Source organism: Bactrocera dorsalis, chromosome 2 (assembly GCF_023373825.1).
Source record: "Bactrocera dorsalis isolate Fly_Bdor chromosome 2, ASM2337382v1, whole genome shotgun sequence".
NCBI classification, from domain to species: Eukaryota; Metazoa; Arthropoda; class Insecta; order Diptera; family Tephritidae; genus Bactrocera; species Bactrocera dorsalis.
In genome coordinates this window covers 55,685,527-55,707,238 of record NC_064304.1, presented here as the reverse complement: position 1 = coordinate 55,707,238, position 21,712 = coordinate 55,685,527, and the positions used below count along the sequence as shown (strand labels likewise).

The 21,712-nt window shown below is 36.4% G+C and overlaps 1 protein-coding gene and 1 pseudogene across 1 annotated transcript in view; one reads left to right on the top strand and one right to left on the bottom strand.

Annotated features, from left to right (window-relative positions):
• Nucleotides 1-1,596: 1,596 nt before the first annotated feature.
• Nucleotides 1,597-21,712, bottom strand: part of LOC105233899 (uncharacterized) — a 237,791-nt gene continuing 217,675 nt past the window's right edge. The window contains exons 5-10 of the mRNA XM_049448045.1: nt 12,664-12,797; nt 12,459-12,599; nt 12,033-12,227; nt 2,190-2,407; nt 2,002-2,135; nt 1,597-1,925 (exon numbers count right to left, since the gene is read on the bottom strand). Coding sequence (XP_049304002.1) covers nt 1,669-1,925; nt 2,002-2,135; nt 2,190-2,407; nt 12,033-12,227; nt 12,459-12,599; nt 12,664-12,797 — 1,079 coding nt within the window. The 3' untranslated portion in view covers nt 1,597-1,668. The remainder of the gene's footprint in view (nt 1,926-2,001; nt 2,136-2,189; nt 2,408-12,032; nt 12,228-12,458; nt 12,600-12,663; nt 12,798-21,712) is intronic.
• Nucleotides 18,223-18,810, top strand: LOC125776369 (uncharacterized; annotated as a pseudogene).

Sequence of the window (21,712 nt, the reverse complement as noted above, 5' to 3'; positions counted from 1 at the left end):
AGGACCTACAATTTCAAGATGACGAATTAATGATAGATAAACCTCTAGGTGATAATTGAATAAATAACAGGTGACGGCGAAACTAAGAACCATTATAGCGATAACGACAAGGAGACCGAAATATGTCAACTAACTGCTAGTTTAATTAATGATGGTCTAACATTTGGTAAAAGTATGGTGAATCGTTTCTTAAAAAATGATTCTAATACCCAAGACACACATATGCTTTCCGTACTACTATTTGTACTACAATGAAAGCTCATGAAACCATACACCAGCATAGTGACACACATCTAGTATGCCTACCTAGTACATTCAACAGCTGACGTAAATTTTTTTAAATATATAAAATGAAAATGGACGTTACCAAAGTGATAACCGCAAACTACCAAAAAATATTGTATTATCGGAGAAAAAAAAAAAATATTTTACATTAGCTCTTAGGGCTTTCAAATCAAGCAAAAAATATATCAGGCTTGCGTTAGAAAAAAGAATTTTAAAAAGATATCGAACTTGCTGGTCAATGGTAAATATTAAACAGCTAGTTTTTAACATATAAAGAATTTTTTACCTAATAGGTGGAAAATTCTCAATTCTGGGAAAGGGATGTTCAGCTATTCAGCGAGGAAAAATTTAAAAATGCATTCCGAGTGAGCAGGGAGACGTTTTTTTATTTAGTGGACGCATTAAAAAACGTGCGCAAAAAGGATACCTATTGGCGTAACGCCATACCACTTGAAAAACGAATTGCTGTCGCTTTATACACGTTAGCTTCTTCCGCAGAATATAGAACAGTTGGTAGTCTTTTTGGAATCGGTCGCACAACAGTAGGAGCAATAGTGGTACAAGTTTGCGAAGAAATATGCAGAGTGTTTAAGAATGAAGTATTCGATGCATATCCGCCGAATGATGTGAAAGTGAATGAAATAGTCAATGGTTTTGAACATTTAGGATTCCCGCAGTGTTATGGCGCAATAGATGGGTGCCACATTGAAATAAAGCCTCCAAAAAACGAAGCCAGCGATTATTATAACTTTAAAGGGTGGTACTCTACGGTTTTATTTGCATTAGTAGACTATAGATGCAGATTTACTTATATCAATGTTGGTACACCAGGACGAAGCAATGACTCCACATTATTTGAGCAGTCGGCTTTGAAAAAGTGTCATTCCGATAACGAAATTTTTAAAAAATATGCAAAAACAATCGAAGGCATTGAGGTGCCGATACTTCTTATAGGAGATTCAGCATTCAAGCTGTCTAAATACGTTATGAAACCATTTCCATTTTCTGTTAATCAACCAGAAAGTGAAAAAATATTTAACAGACGCATTTCATCGTGCCGAAGAGTTGTGGAAAATGCTTTCGGACATTTAAAGGCTCGCTTCAGACAAATTGGTCGAGGTCTGGAAGTTAATTTAAAAAATGTTAACCTTGTTATAAAATCTTGTTGCATTATTCATAACATATGCAACAATAGAAATGACACTGTCAATCTGCAATGGATTCAACAAGCAAACGCTGGAAATAGCGGAAGGCAACCTCATAGAGCACACATAGACAGACAAGAAATTATTTGCGGAATTGAAATTCGACAGGCAATTATGACACATTTTATCCACGGTAAATATTGTTTTTTATTTTTGACAAAGAATTGATATTTTTTTTTTACATATGTTTATTTAACATAGCCATAAGAACGGCGTTGGTTTGCTCCATCAATTTGAGGGCCTTTTCCTCATTTTCCAAAGATTTATTGAAATAAGCTTCCATCATCTTTTGCTCTTTTTTAGCCAGTTCGAGATAATCTTCATCACTATTCCTCTTTCTCTTTATTGCAGCCGACGAAGTTGATGGTGCTTCTTCAAGTCCACTTTCATTTGACAATGAAGATGCCGCCATCGATGTGTCTAATGGATCCGAAACTGTGGAATAAAAGATGTATAATACATACATTGAAATTGTAATATTAAAATAAAATAATTGCTATTTCAAACAAACCATTTTCAATGCTTTCGTCGGCCAGTTCGTGTGTGAAATTTGATTTATAGCTGCCAATTATTTTGTGTATGTCGTCGTAGAATTCCCAATTAGACGGAGCTCCTCCGCTTGGGCCCACAGCCTTCCGTTCCTGTCTAATATGTTTAAATTAGCACATACTTATTATTATTGTAAAATTATTTACAAACCTGTACTTCTTTGTTAAATTGTTAATTCGATTTCGCAGCTCGGCTGGCGCTAGGAGAACACCGTGTTCATTTACAAGTTGCGTGCTCATTGCCGAGTAAATGTGGCTATTTTTGTGAACTCCACGCAGTTGGGAATTAAATTGTGCCCACACTTCAATTATATTCCTTATTGCGGCATTCCCAATATATTTTTTTTGGACTTTCTCCATATTTTTCGTCTTACCGCCACAATTGATAAATTTATTAATATTTTATTTTGTCAGCTGGCAGCGAAAACATATGATTTTGACAGAATGAGCTTTAAAGCTTTGGGTGTGTTCAATGCAATCCATTGTAGTACATTGCAGAACACCACTGAATTTCAATGGTATGTGGTATGCTATTGTAGTACGGAACTCTATTTGCTTTGGAACAAAAATGTGAAATACTGATGACACACATATAGGTTCTATATTATACTACGTTATGTACTACATGTGTGTCTTGGGTATAATATGGAACGCGTTTGTCGCAAACAAGTAGCAAGGAATAATTAAGTAGCGTAATTTTTTTTCTTTATTTCTATTCTAATTTTTCTGTTCTTAATTCTGGATTAACAAATTTCTTTTGTTTTTTGATTGCTCTACTAATTTTTCATCTGTATAAATTATGTATTTTAAGTTTAAATGCTCAATAAAATGCCATATGAACATACAATTTGTATGCATATCTGAAATTTTATAGTTTTCATTTCATTCATTTACACCGTTTTTCGAAGTACATAAATATAGATGGTTTTCAGATGACATGGAACGTATCCCCCATTTTATTATAGGAAACGCCTCTTTTTTACACGGTTTATTTTTACACGGATTTCTGAAAAACGTATCTACCGTGTAAAAGAAGAGTTGGGTGTATCAGAATCCAAATCGAATTATAAATTTTCTAATATAAAAGATGTGTACAAATATACGAGTATATCGTCACCTGAAATGCAAAATAACGTATCATCAAAAAATTCGAAATTTAGTGTCTTATTGATTACACTTCACTACTTCAAATTATATACATAATATTAAATATGTTCAACATTTTCTGGTTCTGCGTTCATATATAAACCAGTTTTAACCAATATTAATATTTTGTTTCACTCATGTTCCATTTTATTCCGTGTTTCATTCATGCCACTGTAAATTTCTGAAAATGTTGTTACGTTAATTTGCATTTCAGGTGACGATATGTACCTAATTTCTGTTGAGGAACGCCATTTACAATTTTTAAGCTGTGCTATTCTTTTAGTAATAATATTAGGATTATTTACATACGCCTCAGTAAACGTATGTAAATGTGAGCATATTAAACAAGAAGACAAAAAACGACGAGCTTCCGAGCAGATACATATGTGAAATGAAAATACAGCGACTTCAAACTCAGCGCCTTTGAAATGTGGACAATTTAGTTTAACAGAGCGGAGAGTTAAGGAAGATAATCCTTATCGTACTCACGCACCCAAATACACATATCAACAAATCCTTATCAGCTGTAAACATAAAAACATATATACACATAATAGTATATTGTAATTATCAGTAACAAATAAGAACGTATCTAAATATATTTACCAGCTTAAAATAAGAACACAACAGAACAACGTGAATGCTCTGTCGAAAGTACAAATAGTTGTAAGCAAACCTCATTTCCTTTAGTCTTAGTATTGCCATCAAACGTTAAGGTGGAGATATTAAATCCAACAAATAGATAAAATAATAAACACAATATTATGATTGGATTCGGTAGATTGCGTTTCTAGCTAATAAACGAGCGGCTGGTCATTTGTCTTCAATCATCTGGATAGTCAGGACAAAGATTTTCGAACAACGTTTTTCTATGAGCGGTGCAAGCCGAAAATTCAGCGTTCGTTAGAGCAGAAGTAAGCGATTAAATTCTGAGTGACAGCCGGTAAATCTGCAACAGCGACATTTGATAAGATCAAAGGGCTTACACAGATGTTGCTTTTGCAAGAAGTGGTGTGTTTCGGTGAACCAGGCCTTTTTGGAGAGCCGGGAAGAGGTCGCTTATGAAGGCTGTGCTGGGAGACCTGCGACTTCGATAAACTCTGGCAATGTGACTCGTGTGCTCAAAGTTTTGAACTCAGACCATGAGTTTTACGTTGATGTTCTAAAGAGACTAAAACGAAGGATCAGTTGGGTCCGGCTGGCTCACATCGTCTTTCTTGTGAACAGTTACCTAACCAAGGCCGGCATCCCAACGCCTTCGCAGCCACCCTACAGCCAGATATGGCTCCCCAAACTTTTTTTGTTTCCTTGACTGAAAACGCCGATGAAAGTGGATCCAAGCAGCATGCATATCGGCTCTCAAGGCTATTCCGGAGAATGCCTTCCGTGACGCCTTCAATTCTTGGAAATCGCGCGAGCAGAGCTAGATCGACACAGGAGACTATTTTGAAAGTTTTTAAAGATTTGTAAAGATTGGTCAATACATTTTCTTAAATCGACCATTTCCTGACAAACCTTGTATATACAGCCCCGTATAATTGAATAAATTACTTATTGCTTTTACATATGGCTCAAGCAACTCACGACTTCCGCTCTTTGACCAAGTATCCTCTGTGAAGGCGAACTAAAGTGAGAAGGCGAACCATCCCTACTCTGGGTTGTACGTTTGGTTTGGGACCCGCCACGTAAAAAACACCCTGAATGAAAAATTATCAACTGCCTGGATGAGGGAGCCCTCTTTTGATGACGACCATGGCAAGCGAATTAAGGATTACGATTTGAGAGCACGCACTTTGAATGTCCGGTCACTTAATTGAAAAGGTACCGCTATCCAGCTGGTTGATGTCCTCGTTAGAGTAAAGGCTGACTTCACCGTCGTCCAAGAATTCCGATGGACGGAAAAGCAATGAGGCGAATAGGTCCTTGTGGCCTCTACTACAGCGGCCATATAAAAGAAAGCAAATTCGATGTGACTGTCATTCACCCCGATGGATGAACGTCTAGCCACAATCCGAATCAACATATCGCTGATTTGTGCCCACGTCCCGACGGAAGAGAAAGACGATGTGACCAAATATGCCTTCTAAGAGCGATTGGAGCTCACCAATGAAAGAGATGAACGATGTCAAAATCGCGCTTGACGACTTTAACGCCAGAGTGAGCAAGGAAGGTATCTTTAGCTCAACAGTCGATAAATTCAGCCTCCGCTATGAAACATCCCCAAATGGGTTGAGGCTGATCGACTTCGCCGGGGGTCGAAATATTGTTATCTGTAGTACTAGACTCCAGCATAGAAAAATTCACTAATCTCTGGCACGAAAAGCCACCAACCAGATCGATTAGACCACTACAGCTCCAAACGAAACCATTGGTTTTCGGAAAATGCTAAAGAATAGCTGGTACGACGAGGAGTACCGTGTCGCAGCGGAGAGAAAACAGGCTGCCTACCTCGCAAAGTTACGATCGACAACAACAAGTGCGAGATGGGATAGATACTGAGAGTTGAAGAAGGAAGAGAGACGCATGTGCTGATAGAAAAAGAAAAAATGCGAAATGTGTGTGTATGAAGAACTTGATAAGCTGGCAGGGAAATGCCCGAAAATTCTACGAAAAGATGCGGCGGCTAACTGAAGGTTTCAAGACCGGAGTTTACTCTTGTAAAAATCCCAAAGGTGATCTAATCGCCGATGCCCAGATCATACTTAAATTATGGAGGAAACACTTCTCCAGCCTGCTGAATGGCAGTGAACGCACAACACCAGGAGAAGGCGAACCCGATTCCCCAATCGATGACGATGGAGCAGACGTTCCATTGCCCGACCATAAAGAAGTTCGAATAGCAATTACCCGTGTGAAGACCAACAAAGCAGCGAGAGCCGATAGATTACCGGCCGAGCAATTCAACCACGGCGGCGAGGAACTGATAAGGAGCATGCATCAGCTTCTTTGTAAAATACGGTCGGACGGCAGCATGCCCAACGATTTGAACTCAAGTGTGCTATGCCCAATCCACAAAAAGGGAGACCCCACAGTCTGTGCGACTTTTTTACCCTGCTGCTGGAGGAATAATTCGAGCTGCAAAACTAAATAGAGAAGGTACCATATTGATATCATCGGCCTCAACACTCGCGCCGTTAGTTCTGCTTTCTCCAGACTGGACAAGGAAGCAAAGCAGATGGGTCTGTCAGTGAATGAGGGCGAGACGAAATATCTCCTGTCATCAAACAAACAGTCGTCGCACTCGCGACTTGGCATTCACGTCTGTGTTGACAGTCATAATTTTGAAGATGTAGCTAGTTTCCTGTATTTGGGAACCAGTACCCGGCAGGGGAAGCTAAGGAAGAGGAAGACCTCCACTCCGTTGGAGGGACCAGGTGAAGGAGGACCTGGCTACGCTTGGAATATCCAATCGTAGCTGCGAACATACCAAGGCGCAGTGACGGCGCATCTTAAAACTTTGTTTTGAAATCGCTGTGTTTGTGCAACAATGCTAGGGCTGGAGCAGCCCCAAAGTTGTATCCCATAAGTCCAAACTGGTCTGCTGCAAACCTGCTTGTAGAATTTTATTATATGTATGTGGATAATGCAGAGTTTCTACCCATTAGCCTATACATTTTTTTTTATTTTTATTTCTGATTCTTCTTTTTTTTCTTTTTGACATGCGCACTCTATCTAAGTTTTGTGTCCATGGTCATGCCTAGGACAGTATTATGATATGGTATTTGGACACCGAGGCATGCATCTAGTATTGTTTTATGTGAAATCAATGTGTACTGATTTAGTCTCGTTTAATTTTATTCGCCATTTAGCTGTCCATTCAAATATTTTGTTTAAATGTTCCTGCAATCTTGTAAGTGTTGCTGCAACGCAATTGTCGTCATGTGGTAGATCGCACGTTAAGAGTATGTAAAGGATGGGTCCTAACGCACAACACTGAGGAGCACCAGCCTTTATTTTCTTTAAATCAGAGTACATATCTCCATGTTTAATTCGGAAAAAATGGTCCGAATGGTATGATTTTAAAATATTCTAATATTTTTTATGGTAAAAGCATTTTAATTTTGTTGAGGAGCCCATGGCAAACTTTATCAACGGCTTTAGACACGTCGGGGAAATCGGCCGAGCATACAATGTTGTGAGGAAGCTGATTTTAGTATTTTACTGGTAATAAAGTCAAACCTAGGCGATTTTTTAGACTTCAGTGTTTTTATTTCTGCACATACCTCATCGTTAGTTATTAGAGGAATTTCGGCATAATTCTTGTAAGTATGAGGTTCCATTTCTGCTGCATTGGATGTGTGATATGGTTTGAAGACATTTTCAAGGTGTGACGAAAAAACATTTGCTTTCTCTATATCTTGGCCCAAGTCTGGTCTGCTTTTCTGATTGGATGATGCTGAGTTACTGGTCGAGAAAAAATTTTTGTACACTTCCAAAGTGAATAATACGTATAATTCCTATGGTCGTTAGATAAACTTTTCAGATAATAGCTGGGAGTTATATTTTTAACTGCCTTTATCTTATTGGTAAGTTTTTTATACAATTTGTTAAGACAACTTGTTTGTTGCCACTTTCGGCGTAATCGGCGTTTTTCTGCTACCATTTCTTTAATTTCTTTGATATACTCATGACCTGCTGTGGATTTTTTTTAATTGGTGTACTACCCCAGGCTGCTTATTGAAATTTGTCAAATTCATGATTTCGTTATCTAGCTCGGAATTACAACTTATTTTTACGTGACTATCATCTTTGGATAGCATTTGCTTAAAATATTCCCAGTCAGTATTTTTATTCGTTAGCGAAAGTGAAGGTTCCTTAATAACAACACTTTCGTGTAGTAAATATACTGGTGAATAGTCAGAAGTCATATTCAAACCTCCTCCGCGTGCACAATTGTTCGGATATACATATTGCATAATACATTTCGAAGTTTCTGAATTTAATGTAAGGTTGCTTGCTAAAATAGATCTCAGATACAATATTAAGCATACGTCAATTTTTTTCAGTAACGAGTATTGTTTCTAGCGCATGTATTTAGTAAGACCGTTTGCGTTTCATAGCATAATTTTTAAGAATTTCTGAAGCCCCTTCTCAAGTGCAATGGTAAACTAATTTTGTTTCATAAGCGTTTCTAAGATTTGTTTTACAATGCTAGCATCATTTGAACAAGTGTTCTCTTTACAACTTTCGAATAAGTTAGCTCATTTGCTATTGAAACTTTATTTTCAGCCATTGGTTGGCGTATTGCGTTTTTTGGGAGGCTTTTGGTATCTTTTACAACCGAGCTTCTAGGACGTGGGTAGTTTTTCTTTGTACCAGTTCTTTAGTAACGAATTTGCAGTTTTTTCGCAACTACGCATCCTCTGTAGTTAGCAGGATTTTGGTTGATTGTGATTAGGTTTTTGACACTCTATGGTCTTATGCTTTCTGGGTATGCTTGGTATGAGCTTTGACTGCTTTACGGCCTCAGTGACAACAACCGAATGCAATATGGTTTTTATTGCATATATTGCTCATTTGCTGCAAGACCGGCATAAGTCAAAAAAATCGATTCGCCAGAAAACGCGTTTAAAGTTTTCAACTTACTACAACCTTACACGATGACTCCAACCTTACACCTCTTCTCAAGCGGAGCATATAAGAGGTATTCATATGAATTTTTCACTCAACATGAAGTATGATATAACGAACAATTCTGCAGCATTAACTCCAAAATCACGTTTTTTGAATTATGCCGGTCTTGCAGTAAATGAGCGATATCTTGTTTATATTTTCTGTTGCATCAAAAGTAAAAAGAAACATATCTAACGGCTGCTCGTTTCCACTTTAGTTTGTTGACTGCGTTTATAGCTTTGAATCCCTTCTTATAAAGGTCTGATATTATAGCCTCTGGCTGGTTTGAGTGATGTAAATTTTTAACCATTACCTTAGCTGGTCTAGATTGCTTATTTTCATAAGAAAACCATGGTAAATTCTGTGTAGACAGAGTTTTGATTAACTTTCTATAATCATCAGAATCTAATGTATTGATTTTATATGTATTATTATTTAGAAGCCTAATAGTAAATGCTTTTTTTGCCTCATCATTCGTAATTTTATATATTTTTTGGTATTCACAGTCACCCGATGTCACTATTGGAGGAGGTCGTGAGATTATCGTTTCTGGCCGGCATCTCAATGCCATCGCAGCCACCCTACACAACCCAGATATGGCCCCCCGAACTTTTTTTGTTTCCTTGACTGAAAACGCCGATGAAAGTGGATCCAAGCAGCATGCATATCGGCTCTCGAGGCTATTCCGGAGAATGCCTTCCGTGACGCCTTCAATGCTTGGATATCGCGCGAGCAGCACTGGATCGACGCAGGAGCATATTTTGAAAGTTTTTAAAGATTTGTAAAGATTGATTCAATACATTTTTTTAAATCGACTTTTTCCTGACAAACCTTGTATATAGAGCCCCGTATAATTGAATATCTCGAGAAGTTTTTTTGGGAGATACAACCGAATATATCGAAGGGACTGCTGTTTACAACATTTGGTGTATTGAACTAAAAAGAAATGTGCTGTAATTATTTGAACTAGACACCTTGAGATGCATTGCCATGGGTAATCTCCAACGACAGCCTTACTTCACGGCGCTCAAAAGCAGCACAGCGAATCAAATCAATGCGTTGATCAGCAAAAAGCTAGGCATTTTTCAGTACCAATTACTTATTGCTTTTACATATGGCTCAAGCAACTCACGACTTCCGCTCTTTGACCAAGTATCCTCTGTGAAGGCGAACTAAAGTGAGAAGGCGAACCATCCCTACTCTGGGTTGTACGTTTGGTTTGGGACCCGCCACGTAAAAAACACCCCCAATGAAAAATTATCAACTGCCTGGATGAGAGAGCCCTCTGACGACAAAGCAAATTCGATGTGACTGTCATTCACCCCGATGGCTGAACGTCTAGCCACAATCCGCATCAACATATCGCTGATTTGCGCTCACGTCCCGACGGAAGAGAAAGCCGATGTGACGAAATATGCCTTCTAAGAGTGGTTGGAGCGCACCGATGAAAGAGATGAACGATGTCAAAATCGTGCTTGACGACTTTAACGCCAGAGTGAGCAAGGAAGGTATCTTTGATTCAACAGTCGATAAATTCAGCCTTCGCGAGGAAACATCCCCAAATGGGTTGAGACTAATCGACTTCGCCGGGACTCGGAATATAGTTATCTGTAGTACTAGACCCCAGGATAGAAAAATTCACTAATCCCTGGCCCGAAAAGCCCCCAACCAGATCGATCAGACCACTACAGCTCCAGACGAAACCATTGATTTTCAGAAAAGGCAAATGAACAACTGGTACGTCGAGGAGTACCTTGTCACAGCAGAGAGAAAACAGACTGTCTACCTCGCAACGTTATAATCGACCACTACACGTGCGGGATGGGATAGATACCAAGTGTTGAAGAGGAAAGAGAGACGCATTTGCAGACACACAAAAAAAGAGAGAGGACGAAATGCGTGAGTACAAAGAGCTTGATAAGCTTGCCGACAGGGGTAATGCACGAAAATTCTACGAAAAGATGCGGCGACTAACAGAAGGTTTCAAGACCGGAACATACTCTTGTAGAACCCCAAAAGGTGATTTAGTCACCGATGCCCAGAGCATACTTAAATTGTGGAGAGAACACTTCTCAAGCCTGGTGAATGGCAATGAAAAAATAACGCCAGGAGAAGGCAAACCCGAATCCCCAGTTGTTGACGATAGAGCAGACGTCATTTGTACTTACTTACATGTAGGACGTGGAATCTATAATGGGTCTTACTTATTTACACCTACCTGAATAGTGGGAGTACTAATTTTATTTTTAGTAATAGCAAGAGCAAGCCTATTGACTTAACAATCGCGCCGTTAGTTCTGCTTCTTCCAGAATGGATGTGGAAGCGAAGCACTAGAAACCACTGATTGAACGAGCGCAGGACGAAATATCTCCTATCATCAAACAAACAGTCATCGCACTCGCGACTAGACTCCCAAGTGACTGTTGATCGTCATAACTTTGAAGTCTTAGATAATTTCGTTTGTCCTGAAACCAGCATTAAAGTTTACAAATCTAATGCAGAATATCTCTTTCCAACATTTGCTACTTCGGACTAGGTAGGATTGAGGAGTAAAGTCCTCTCAGGACGAACAAACATAAAATTCTATAAGTCATTATTCCCGTCCTAGTATATGTTGCAGAGGCAGGTACGACGACAGCATCTGATAAGTCGACGTTACGAGTTTTCAAAAGAAAGATTCTGCGAAAGATTTATGATCCCGACAGGGGAAGCAGAGGAAGAGGAAGACCTCCCCTCCGTTGGGAATACCAGGTGGAGAAATTTCCATTTGGCGCCACATTTCAAAAAGAAGAAACGACTGGTGCGCTGTTGTTAACTCGGTTATAACCGTATAAGCGGTGTCTAAAGAAGAAGAGGAAGTTTAGTAAGGAATTGAAAAAAAGTCCAAAAGGGACTTGACAAAGCCAGTCAGCAATATATTCTAGGAAGTGGCAGTATTGTAAAGGCCTGCTTTTTCTTAAAGACATTTTGTTCCCAAGAAATCATACTGAAATTTGTCAACGCTGTTGAAAGTTTCTATAATTGAATCAGATATCGAACTAACTTCAGCTGAAATTAGACCTTCCACAAAACTTCGGGTGGAGGAAGTTGATTCCAGCAAGTTCCACAGTTATAACTTTAACTGTTTATATGTACTTTATATCTCTTTCGATTAGTTTTTATTATTAACTTTGTTGATTTTAATATTATGTGCATTGCTGGGAAGTTCTAACTATAGTTTATTAAAATATCTTACCAGTCGACTTCCTTTTTTATTTTTATCTTCCTCTTCAGACATTATTTCATAATTCACATCAAAAAACGAAGATATATTGCGAAAAATGCCATCTTTAGAAATGTTTAAAGTGGAATCTTGAAATAGTAGATTATCGCCTTCGTTTTGAGAAATATCAAACAGTTCAAAAGATTTTCCGCCGGCTTTAGTAGTAACCTGAAAATCAGTATTCAAGTTTTAATTAGTTTTCTTATTTATTATTTTTGGGACCGATTTCTTATATGTATATATTTTTATATACATATGTAATAAATTACATATTACAAATTTTCAACTTGTCATAAGCTGTTTTATTAATAATTGGTTATAATATATTGATATTTCGTCATCACTATATGAAAAGAAATCGGTGGGAAGGAAAATAATAAAAGTATGTTATTTTGTCACCTTCATTTTTAAACATTGTAAAATCATGCATTCCCCACTAATTACGAAATGCACGTAACTAATGTGACCTTTATCTTCATAATATATTGTTTCCAGTGGATCAAACTGACGAATAAGGCCTAATTTGCACGCTGTAATAATCTAAGAAAGTGTCAAATGTGTAATTAGTATTGTAGTAAACTAGTAATAACTATATTATGCTTACCTGATCATGATTTAAATACTTAAAATACTCCAATGATGAAACGGCTGCCTTCCTTTCCATCCATTGCTTTGCCATCGTCGGCCGCAGAATGGTATTAAAATCGTCCTCATGCAGAACAAGAAGTTCAACTTGATCTAAAAGTTGCATACTTATTTGTTTATGTTAAAGATAATCAATGTAATTTGAAAGGTCATAGTTATATGTTGACGGCGAAATACGTTAAGGTATGTATATTAGAAATAAATAAGCAAATATTAAAAAGGCGTGGTTAAGCAAAAATGGTTACCCCTTTGTATGGTTGTATAGTATAGTGCATATGGTTACAATAGGCACATCTGTATCTGCAAGACATAACCCTCTAACTTTAATATGTTAAATTCTGAGAGCGATGCAGCACAATTAACAACCTTCAAATTGTCATTCGTTAATGCCTACAAACATTTTTTTGTCATGCTCGCACTACGTAGTCTGCAGAGTATAATAGTTTTTCTTTTAGTTTCCTTGTTTACGATATAGCACGGAGTAAACTATTTACGTTCTTTGTTTTACAATATTTCAAATCGAACCAAAAGGCAACTGATTAAAATGAGTTTTTTCTCAGACGAAAATATAATCACTGCATTATAAATAAGAGTGTACCTTCTGCTATATGCTTTCATGGCTTCTCTTAACAAAATTCATATTTTAACAAATTGAGAAAATTTTAACCTTATATCTACTATTTCCTGAGTGTACAGTGTTAGAAAATTATCTATGTAGAACACAAAAACAGAATGGCGAATATGTACTCCCTAAACTTTTCTTAAGTATTTGCTATCAATAATTAAGGCAAAACTGATATTAAATTCGGACGTTTCTAATAGAAACGAGCTATCGTAAAAAATATATTAACTCAAGGTTTTATTTTATGTATTTCAATAACACAATTCATTTTAGTAAAAATCTTTATTTCCAACTTAAAAACTTTTTTCTTTCAATAAGCATTTGAAAGAAGTTAATTCTGTACTAAGGTGGTCAGTACTCCGGAAAATGTAAGCATTGTTAAATTCTACTGACAAAATGGAACATTCTACGATTACAGCTATAATGGTTATACTTTTGCAGCCTGTTGTAATTAAATAAATGAGTTATATTCACCCAAGTGTTGTTTTAACATCTAAAACGAATTGAAATATGCTTTAAAATTTCTTCATTCCCAGTACATAAATCAAGCACTAATAATAGTATCGGAGAACAATTCTGCACAAATAGTTTCTTTAGGGTATGACATCTCACGTCTAAAAATCAGATCAAAACTGTTTAATCCTTTAAATAATAGACAATTTACACATTATCTAATGGCATCGTATCATCTCATCATCGTTGTTCCATCGAATGCGGTATTCGCCGTGGGTAAGGCGCAACCTTTCTTTCGAAAACTCGTAACGTCGACGTTTATATCACATCAGCATTATATCTGTCGATATGTGATTATGTTTTGACGGCATAATCGGGCATTATTTTTCAATAGCGATGACACGATGTCGACCGAAAAGACGGTGCGCGGCCTCATGTTTCATGTCTAAACATGGACACATTCCGTGTAAAGTTTGGTAACACGTTAATTTCGGGAAATTGCCGTCAGGATCATGCGATAGATTATTTTCTCCGGGTGCTATGTTATATCAAAGGTTTAGGCCAATTAACGCTCGAGGAGCTTGAACACAACATTTAGCGCATTATAGCCGAATTTCTAACCGAGCTGCACAGGGTCATCGAAAATTGACTTTAACTTGTGCAGATATGCAAATGAAGCCGTTGTAGTCATTGGCTAACATTTTGACATTAGAATATTTGGATAATTTCATCTTTTAGGATTACAGCCATAATATTATAAGTATATAGAAGACTGCATAAATGAACTTCCCTAATAAGTACGAATGTGACTGACATTTCCATTTCAGTTATTGAATAATTTTTTATTCCCAGTTTGTATTCAGTGCTTTGTATGTAGTCTATGTATGTGCACTTTTCTACAGTTACACAAAAACTCAAAGGTTAAACCAATAAATTCAGCAAAGGCCAAACTCATTTATTTATAAGCCTAAAGCCGTGAAATCATGAAGAGTGAGCGAAAATTTTGGTGGGGAAAGTAAAATAAAAATTAACATCAAATATTTTGTTCGGATCTAACTTTTTCCCACATATTTACCCCTTTTCAAATATTGAAATGGAAATCGTATGGAAAATGTTTTTAAATTTTTATATTGTGTATCAGCTGTACCGAAAGTCAACTTTGAAATTTTACTTCAGCAGGCAGTATCTTAAGAATACAAAAATTTTAAAATTTACATGAGGTAAGATTTAGCTGAATTATATAAATTAACACCAAAAATATTTATTTCAACATTGCAATTTTCATTATCAATATCAATATCTCAAAATTTTATCATTATTAAAGTTCGCCAAATTAGATAAAGAAATTTGTTAATGCTAATAGCCGCTCCAACTCACGGAATTTATCGCTATTTCTGATGATCATTGAATATAAATAAACGTTCACTTCAACTCTCAATCGACCGATATCAAATACCTATGATATGCAAGTTCTGCTTAACTCCGCCACCAATAACTCCGCGCCACTGCCGTAGACCCGCTGGCTTTGGGTACTTTTAAGAAACTATTGTCAGTCACAAGATTGTACTCAATGAAGAGAAATGGAATTTTTAAAAGAATTTGTGAATTAAGTGAATTAAAAATTAGGTTTAAAATTAAAAAATTAAATTTTGATTTTGAGAGTGAAAAAATAAATAAAAAATATAATAAAATATATATAAAGAAATTTTGTGCCCAAAAACGAATGTAACCCGTTTAACTTACGGTAAACTAAAGTAGAGTGTCACCAAGGTAGAATTAGACAAAGTACCCGATATTCAATCTATCGAGTTTTACTCATGGACGAAAAGCTACGATAGAATATTGAAATCATTCAAGCATACAATTGGTACGGCAAAGTACTTTTGTATTTTGCATACTCTTGTATTGTATTGGAATGCCATCTCCAAATTACAATAATAAAATGAGCTGTATGGAATTAGGCTGGGAATCGGAGCAATTAATGACAAAGAGATATGTCCCTCTATAGCTTTACTCACGAATTACTAGAAAACTTTTCACGTCTTCTCGGCATGAAGGAGCCTACCACCACTCACACATTCACAGGTTAGACCTCTCCTTATACCGTGAACACTGCAAAATTATTTTGTTTCAAATGATCCGGTAGCAAGTTATAATAAACCACCACTTTTTTCAAGGCGCTTCTGACGATTCACCGTCACAGGCTTATTTATTAATATTTTCTATTTTTTTTCTAATATACTTCAAAAATTGAACAATAATATGCCATTAAATTTTATAAAATTATATTACTATCTCTATACATTGGAAAATAGATGGCTACTGCAGTTAAGACGTATATTTTGTTGTAAAGCTTTAACCATGTTACTTCCTCTGTCAGTAATGAATTTAATTTGGCTCATATTTTGAACATACTGCTAAGTTTATTAAGAACATTGTCACCCGAAGAACTTTCATAATTCATAGATTTCATTCCCAAAACCAAGTCGAAGAATTTCAAGTCTTTTTGGTAGTGGAAGGTAACTCCTAAAAAGTTCCGCTTCACATAGTTGTCCGTCCACATGTCGATTGTGGCTGAAGCTCCACCATTGCTCACAATATTATTTATTTCTTCTTTAAGTTCTTCTTTTTTTCATTTGCACTTTTTTGAACATTGCGGGAAATTGTTGTTGTGCTCGGTAACAAATCCTCCACATCAACGTGTTCGCCATACGATTCACCTATCTTTATGAAGAATTTCACAAGTTTTATAAAGCCTGCAAAGATTTTGAAACTGTATTCAATAAATTACAACTTTGCAGTTCTCCATCGCTATGCTACGTTCTTCCGTCCATTTTAAAAATAAAAAACATTTGTGAATTTAATAATGCTGATATAGCTGCAATTTCAGTCTTAAAAGAGAACATAAGAAAAAAAATTGAGGAAATATGGGTTGTCAATTTAAATATATGGCATAAGGTTGCAACTTTTTTATACCCACCTGCTATAAATATGCAGCCAAATGATTCGGATGATACAAAAAAATTTTGAATCTCTCAAACTCAAAATAATGCAAATCAGCACCAACTTCAGCAACATCTGCGGGAAACGTTTCCTTAAGCCCAACCGCCCTCTCACCTACTTTGACAACGCATTTTTCTTTCAATGAAAGTAACCAAATAGATCAAAGCCATTCTTCTTCTTTATGTTCAAAAACTGGAGGCGATACATTCTTTTTCACTTATTTGGTTAAACGAACAGCCCCACAAGCCACAGAAAAGCCTGAAGATGAAGTTGAGAGATATAGCAGAGAAGAGGTAGAGATGACTGAAAATTTTAATTTGATGGAGTGGTGGCAAAGTAATCAGGGTAAATACCCCCATTTATCAAAGTTTGCATTGCAGATTCATGCAATCCCAGCCAGCAGCGCAGCGGCGGAGAGATCTTTTTCTTTAGTTGGCAACTTAATTGCTGAAAAACGTAACAGAATAGCGCCAGGCTCTGTTGACCGTTTGCTATTCTTAAATACATATTATAAAAACTATAATGCTTAATGGTTGGGAGTTATAAAGTATGCGTGCAATGATAGTTTCATAAACATATTTTTCTTTATTTATGTATATTTAATTTCAAGAGTGATAAAAAGCATGGAATGCGTTTTTTTTAATGATTTTATATCTAGTGAAATATTATTTGTTTATGCGAAGTCTGATTTAATAAAAGTATATTGAAGAATGAAAACAGAAGTTTTTATAATTATATAAGCATATTTGTCGCCAAGAGGTTTGGCCATGTTATTGAAAACGTGGTCAATGCCCCCAAAAGTGGGCATCCTACTCTAGGTTGGATATTTTCAATCATTTAACCAGTATCATATTCTGCTATAATTCAGGATCACGATATAGTAAAAAACTAAAAAAACTATTATGATGAAACTGCAGCTGCACTCAAAATTAGCTGTTTAGGCAAACCCAAATGAGTGTGCAGTTGCAGTTTCGCCACAATTCCCAGAAATTTGCAGAATTTGAAGTGGCGCAAATGGTTTTTGCCTACTTTCTTCACTTAACTGACCTGTTAATATATGTAAAGGGTCATAGCAAGCGCAATGATTATTCTCTTTATTAATTGGTTTTTCCCAAAACACGAAATGCATAGGCGGCATATATTGCGGTACTTTGTCTTGCAAATGCGCAAATAAGCATAGTAACAGGATAGAGATACCGTTACTGAGTGAGGTCCGATCGTATTCCGCGAACTAAGAAAGAACACAACTGTTATGGAACCGTTATGTGTTTTAAGTATGAAAGGAATGCGTGGTCATTGAGCGCTGTGCTCGCTCAAGTAGAGTTCAGTTGAGAAAGCGGCATTGAGACGATCGGAACTCACTGTGCTTCTTTAAAATAAAAATAAACTACTAGTAGTAAAGTGAAGTAAAGTGAAGTGAAGTGAATTAAAATACAGGAGATGAATTCAAATGAGTCTCCTACATCAGAAGTGGGATCGGCTGAGCCTACAGTTCAAGATCCGGGCCAGATCCTCGCAGCTCTTGAAGCACAGAATCGAAATCTAATGGACATGATTAAGTCCATGCAGACTCCAATGCCGGTAGCAGACGCAAGGCCTGTCCACGTTGCTTTGCCGAAGTTTAATCCCGATTGTGCTGGAGCGGACGCCTCTGCGTGGTGTACAACGGTCGACCTGATATTTGCTGAAAATATTCTGGAAGGTGGCGCACTTGTGATAGCATTAAGCAAGGCGCTAGACGGCAGCGCATCACAATGGTTGTCCCAAATATGTTTCGCAGGGATAACCTGGACACAATTTAAAGAGCTATTTGTTCAACGCTTTGTGGGAGTGGAGACAACTACAGCGATTCTACTTAATATTTTGAATGGTCGTCCAAAATCTGGAGAGGGATTCGCAGAATACGGCAGTCGAATTGTTACATCACTCATGTCCAAGTGAAAAGCTAAAGACTTGGAAGAAATCGCTGTGTCGGAAGCATTGGGACACATGGCGCAAATTGACAATAGTTTGTTGCGATGGGTATAAGTTAAAAAACGTTTTGTTATGTTTAATAAAAAAAATATATTTTGGGAGCTATGCTCCTTTATTGAATTCCACTGAAGAACTAACATTTACAATTAGTTATACTTAACTCTAGACCTATGTTTGCCGCTGTAACGGGTACGGAGTTTGCTGACGCTGCGCTTCCCGCAGGTTGGCACTTCGCTGACGTTGCGCTTCCCATAGGTTGCCACTACACGTGTCGCAGTCTCAGCGATTTAGTGGTATCATATTATTTTACTTTGTATCATATGATATTACTGCATCATATGATACTTTTGAATGTATGGGGTGCTAACTAGTCCCCCCTTGAAATTCAAACGTCCTCCTTTAGGTGTATTAAAAATTTGGTTGAGTCCTTCTATTGCCGGCTGTGAGAGTTTGTTGGGTTCATCTTCTTTTTGTTTGAACAGAAGTTTCTTCCCGAAAATTAGGGCGATGAATATTAAAAGAATGATTAGCGTGATGCTGGTTCCGTGCTTTACTCTGTTTGCTGCTTCTAACAGACTTACTTCTTTTGTATTGTTGAAGTTAAGCTGTTTCAGCATCTCCAGCGAGAGGAATTCTTCTATATTGTGTAGTGCGGATGACGGTTGAAGGATGGCTGGTAGTGGTTTACTTGCTGTTCTTTCTTCGTTATAGAACTTTTTTCCATTGATAACGATTGTTACGTTGGTATACAAAATTATGAAGGTCCCGTTTAAAAATGTAGGTTCGTTGTTTATTGAAATTTCTCCGTTGTATTTATTTAGAAACATTATTCCTGGTCCATTTCCTCTATGGTTGGAATATGTTGGTTGTTGACCTCCGTGCGGTTTGGCAAACAACTTTTTAGAAGATTATTTATACAAGTATCATTACTTAAATCTATTACATTATTGCTTAGGCATATTTGTAAGGAATTGTATTTTTTACAATAATTTTCTATTCCATAAATTCCTTTTCACAGTTTAGAATTGTATTGAAATTGATTTTATTGATTCTCTTGTTATTTTTTACTGCTCTAATATCTATAGTTTTACAATTTTGGTTATCTACGGTTGGGAGGCTAACAATATAAATTATAATTTTGCCATTGGCTGCAATTTTTATTTCGGAAAATTCGAGTGCTTCGTCTAAATTAACATATGGAATATTCCATTGTCTATTACTTTTTTCACAATATTTATTTCTTCATTTGATAAGATAAAGGAATTTATTATATTGGCTTTTGCCCAATGTATTGCGTATGCAATATTTAAAATTTCTTCCTTAATTATTTCTCATTTATATTTTAGCTGTAAAAATGCTTCAAATTCTAAACTCTTTTCATTTTGCATGGTTTTAATTATATTATTCGTAATATTTGTTATCTCGCTAATTTTGCCTATTGTAAGTTTGTTAATTAATACCTGATTATTGTTATTTTGTAAAACATTATTTATCTCACTTGAAATTATTTCGTAGTCTTCATGGTCTGGACTTCCTGCAATCCATTTCCATGCGCTACCCCGGATTCCACTTTTAGATTGTTAAGTTGGGCTCTTATCTGTGTTATTAGGTGGGATATGAAGGGGTAATTAGGGTTTTTGCATAATAGTTTCAATTTTAATAGTCGCTTCTATGTGGTCTAGTGTGTCCGTATATTTTTCTATGTCAATTTCATGTATTATCCTAAATGTTCCTGTTTGTAGTCTAGCCGTTCCCTTTTCTATTGTTATTAATTCGGAGTTTGAGTAGTCGAGGATCTGTACTTCCGCCAAACATAGGCGGTAGTAATATTCTGGAAAAAAATTTCAGTACATATTTAGTTACGTATTCTACCTTTGTGAATTATTTGTCCTTTTTCAGTTAACACGGTACTATTTCTATCTTCCTTAACTATTTCCTTACTATAGGGTTTACTTAACTTAGTTCCTAATCTCCTATTTTTCTTAACAAATATTATTTATCCTGGTAGATATGATTTTATTTCCTTCTTATCTTTGTTATGGTATTCGATATCCTTTCTTTGTTTCTCAGCTAATTTTTCTAAGTTGCTTTGTCTAGTTCTTTCTATGTCTTCGGGGGTAAACGTAACATTCCTATGAAAAAATAGGTCTACTGGTCTTTTAAGTGTAGTGGAATGAACTGAATGATTATACTCGGATACTGATCTTTCTAAAAGTTCTTCAAAATTTCTGTGTCCACCGTTTTCTTTTATGCAGCGCATTATTTCAATTAATGTAGAGTGGAATCTTTCCACCTGTCCGTTAGCTTGGCTTTTGTATGGAGGAGTAGTGTAAACTTCTATTCCTAACTCGTCTTTCATCATAAATTTTAAAGAGGCTGAATTTAAAGATGGCTCATTGTCGATAACTATTAATTTTGGTACTCCGAAGAAAAATATAATATCTCTTAAAGGTTTCCTGACGTGTTCTATTGCTCTGCTATTTAGGCTTTTTGTTACTGCGTATTTTGTAAATTTGTCTAAAGCTGTCATTACTATTTTTCCTTCTGTTAAAAATATATCGATATGAACTGTGTGTCCTGGATATGTTGGTAATGGAGTTCCTGCAATTTTCGGTTGATTGGGATGCCTCTCGTACTTATTTTCTTTACAAACGGTGCAGTTGGCTATTATTCGTTTTATTTTATTTAACATACCGGGAAAATATTTTGTTTCGAGAATTTGCGTTTTATTTTCTATGGCATTCCTATGTGCTCTTAAATGTTCTTTTAATATGACGTTCTCCTGCTCTTGTTCATCACTAATATCTTCAACTAGTTTTTGGGTATATCGGCTTTTAATGCTACTAAAATGAATAGGATAGATATTTTGCATCATACCCATTATCCTTTCTTCGGTATGAATTCCATTTATAACGGATGGGTTAAGGTATCGTTTCATGTATGAAATCAATGACTG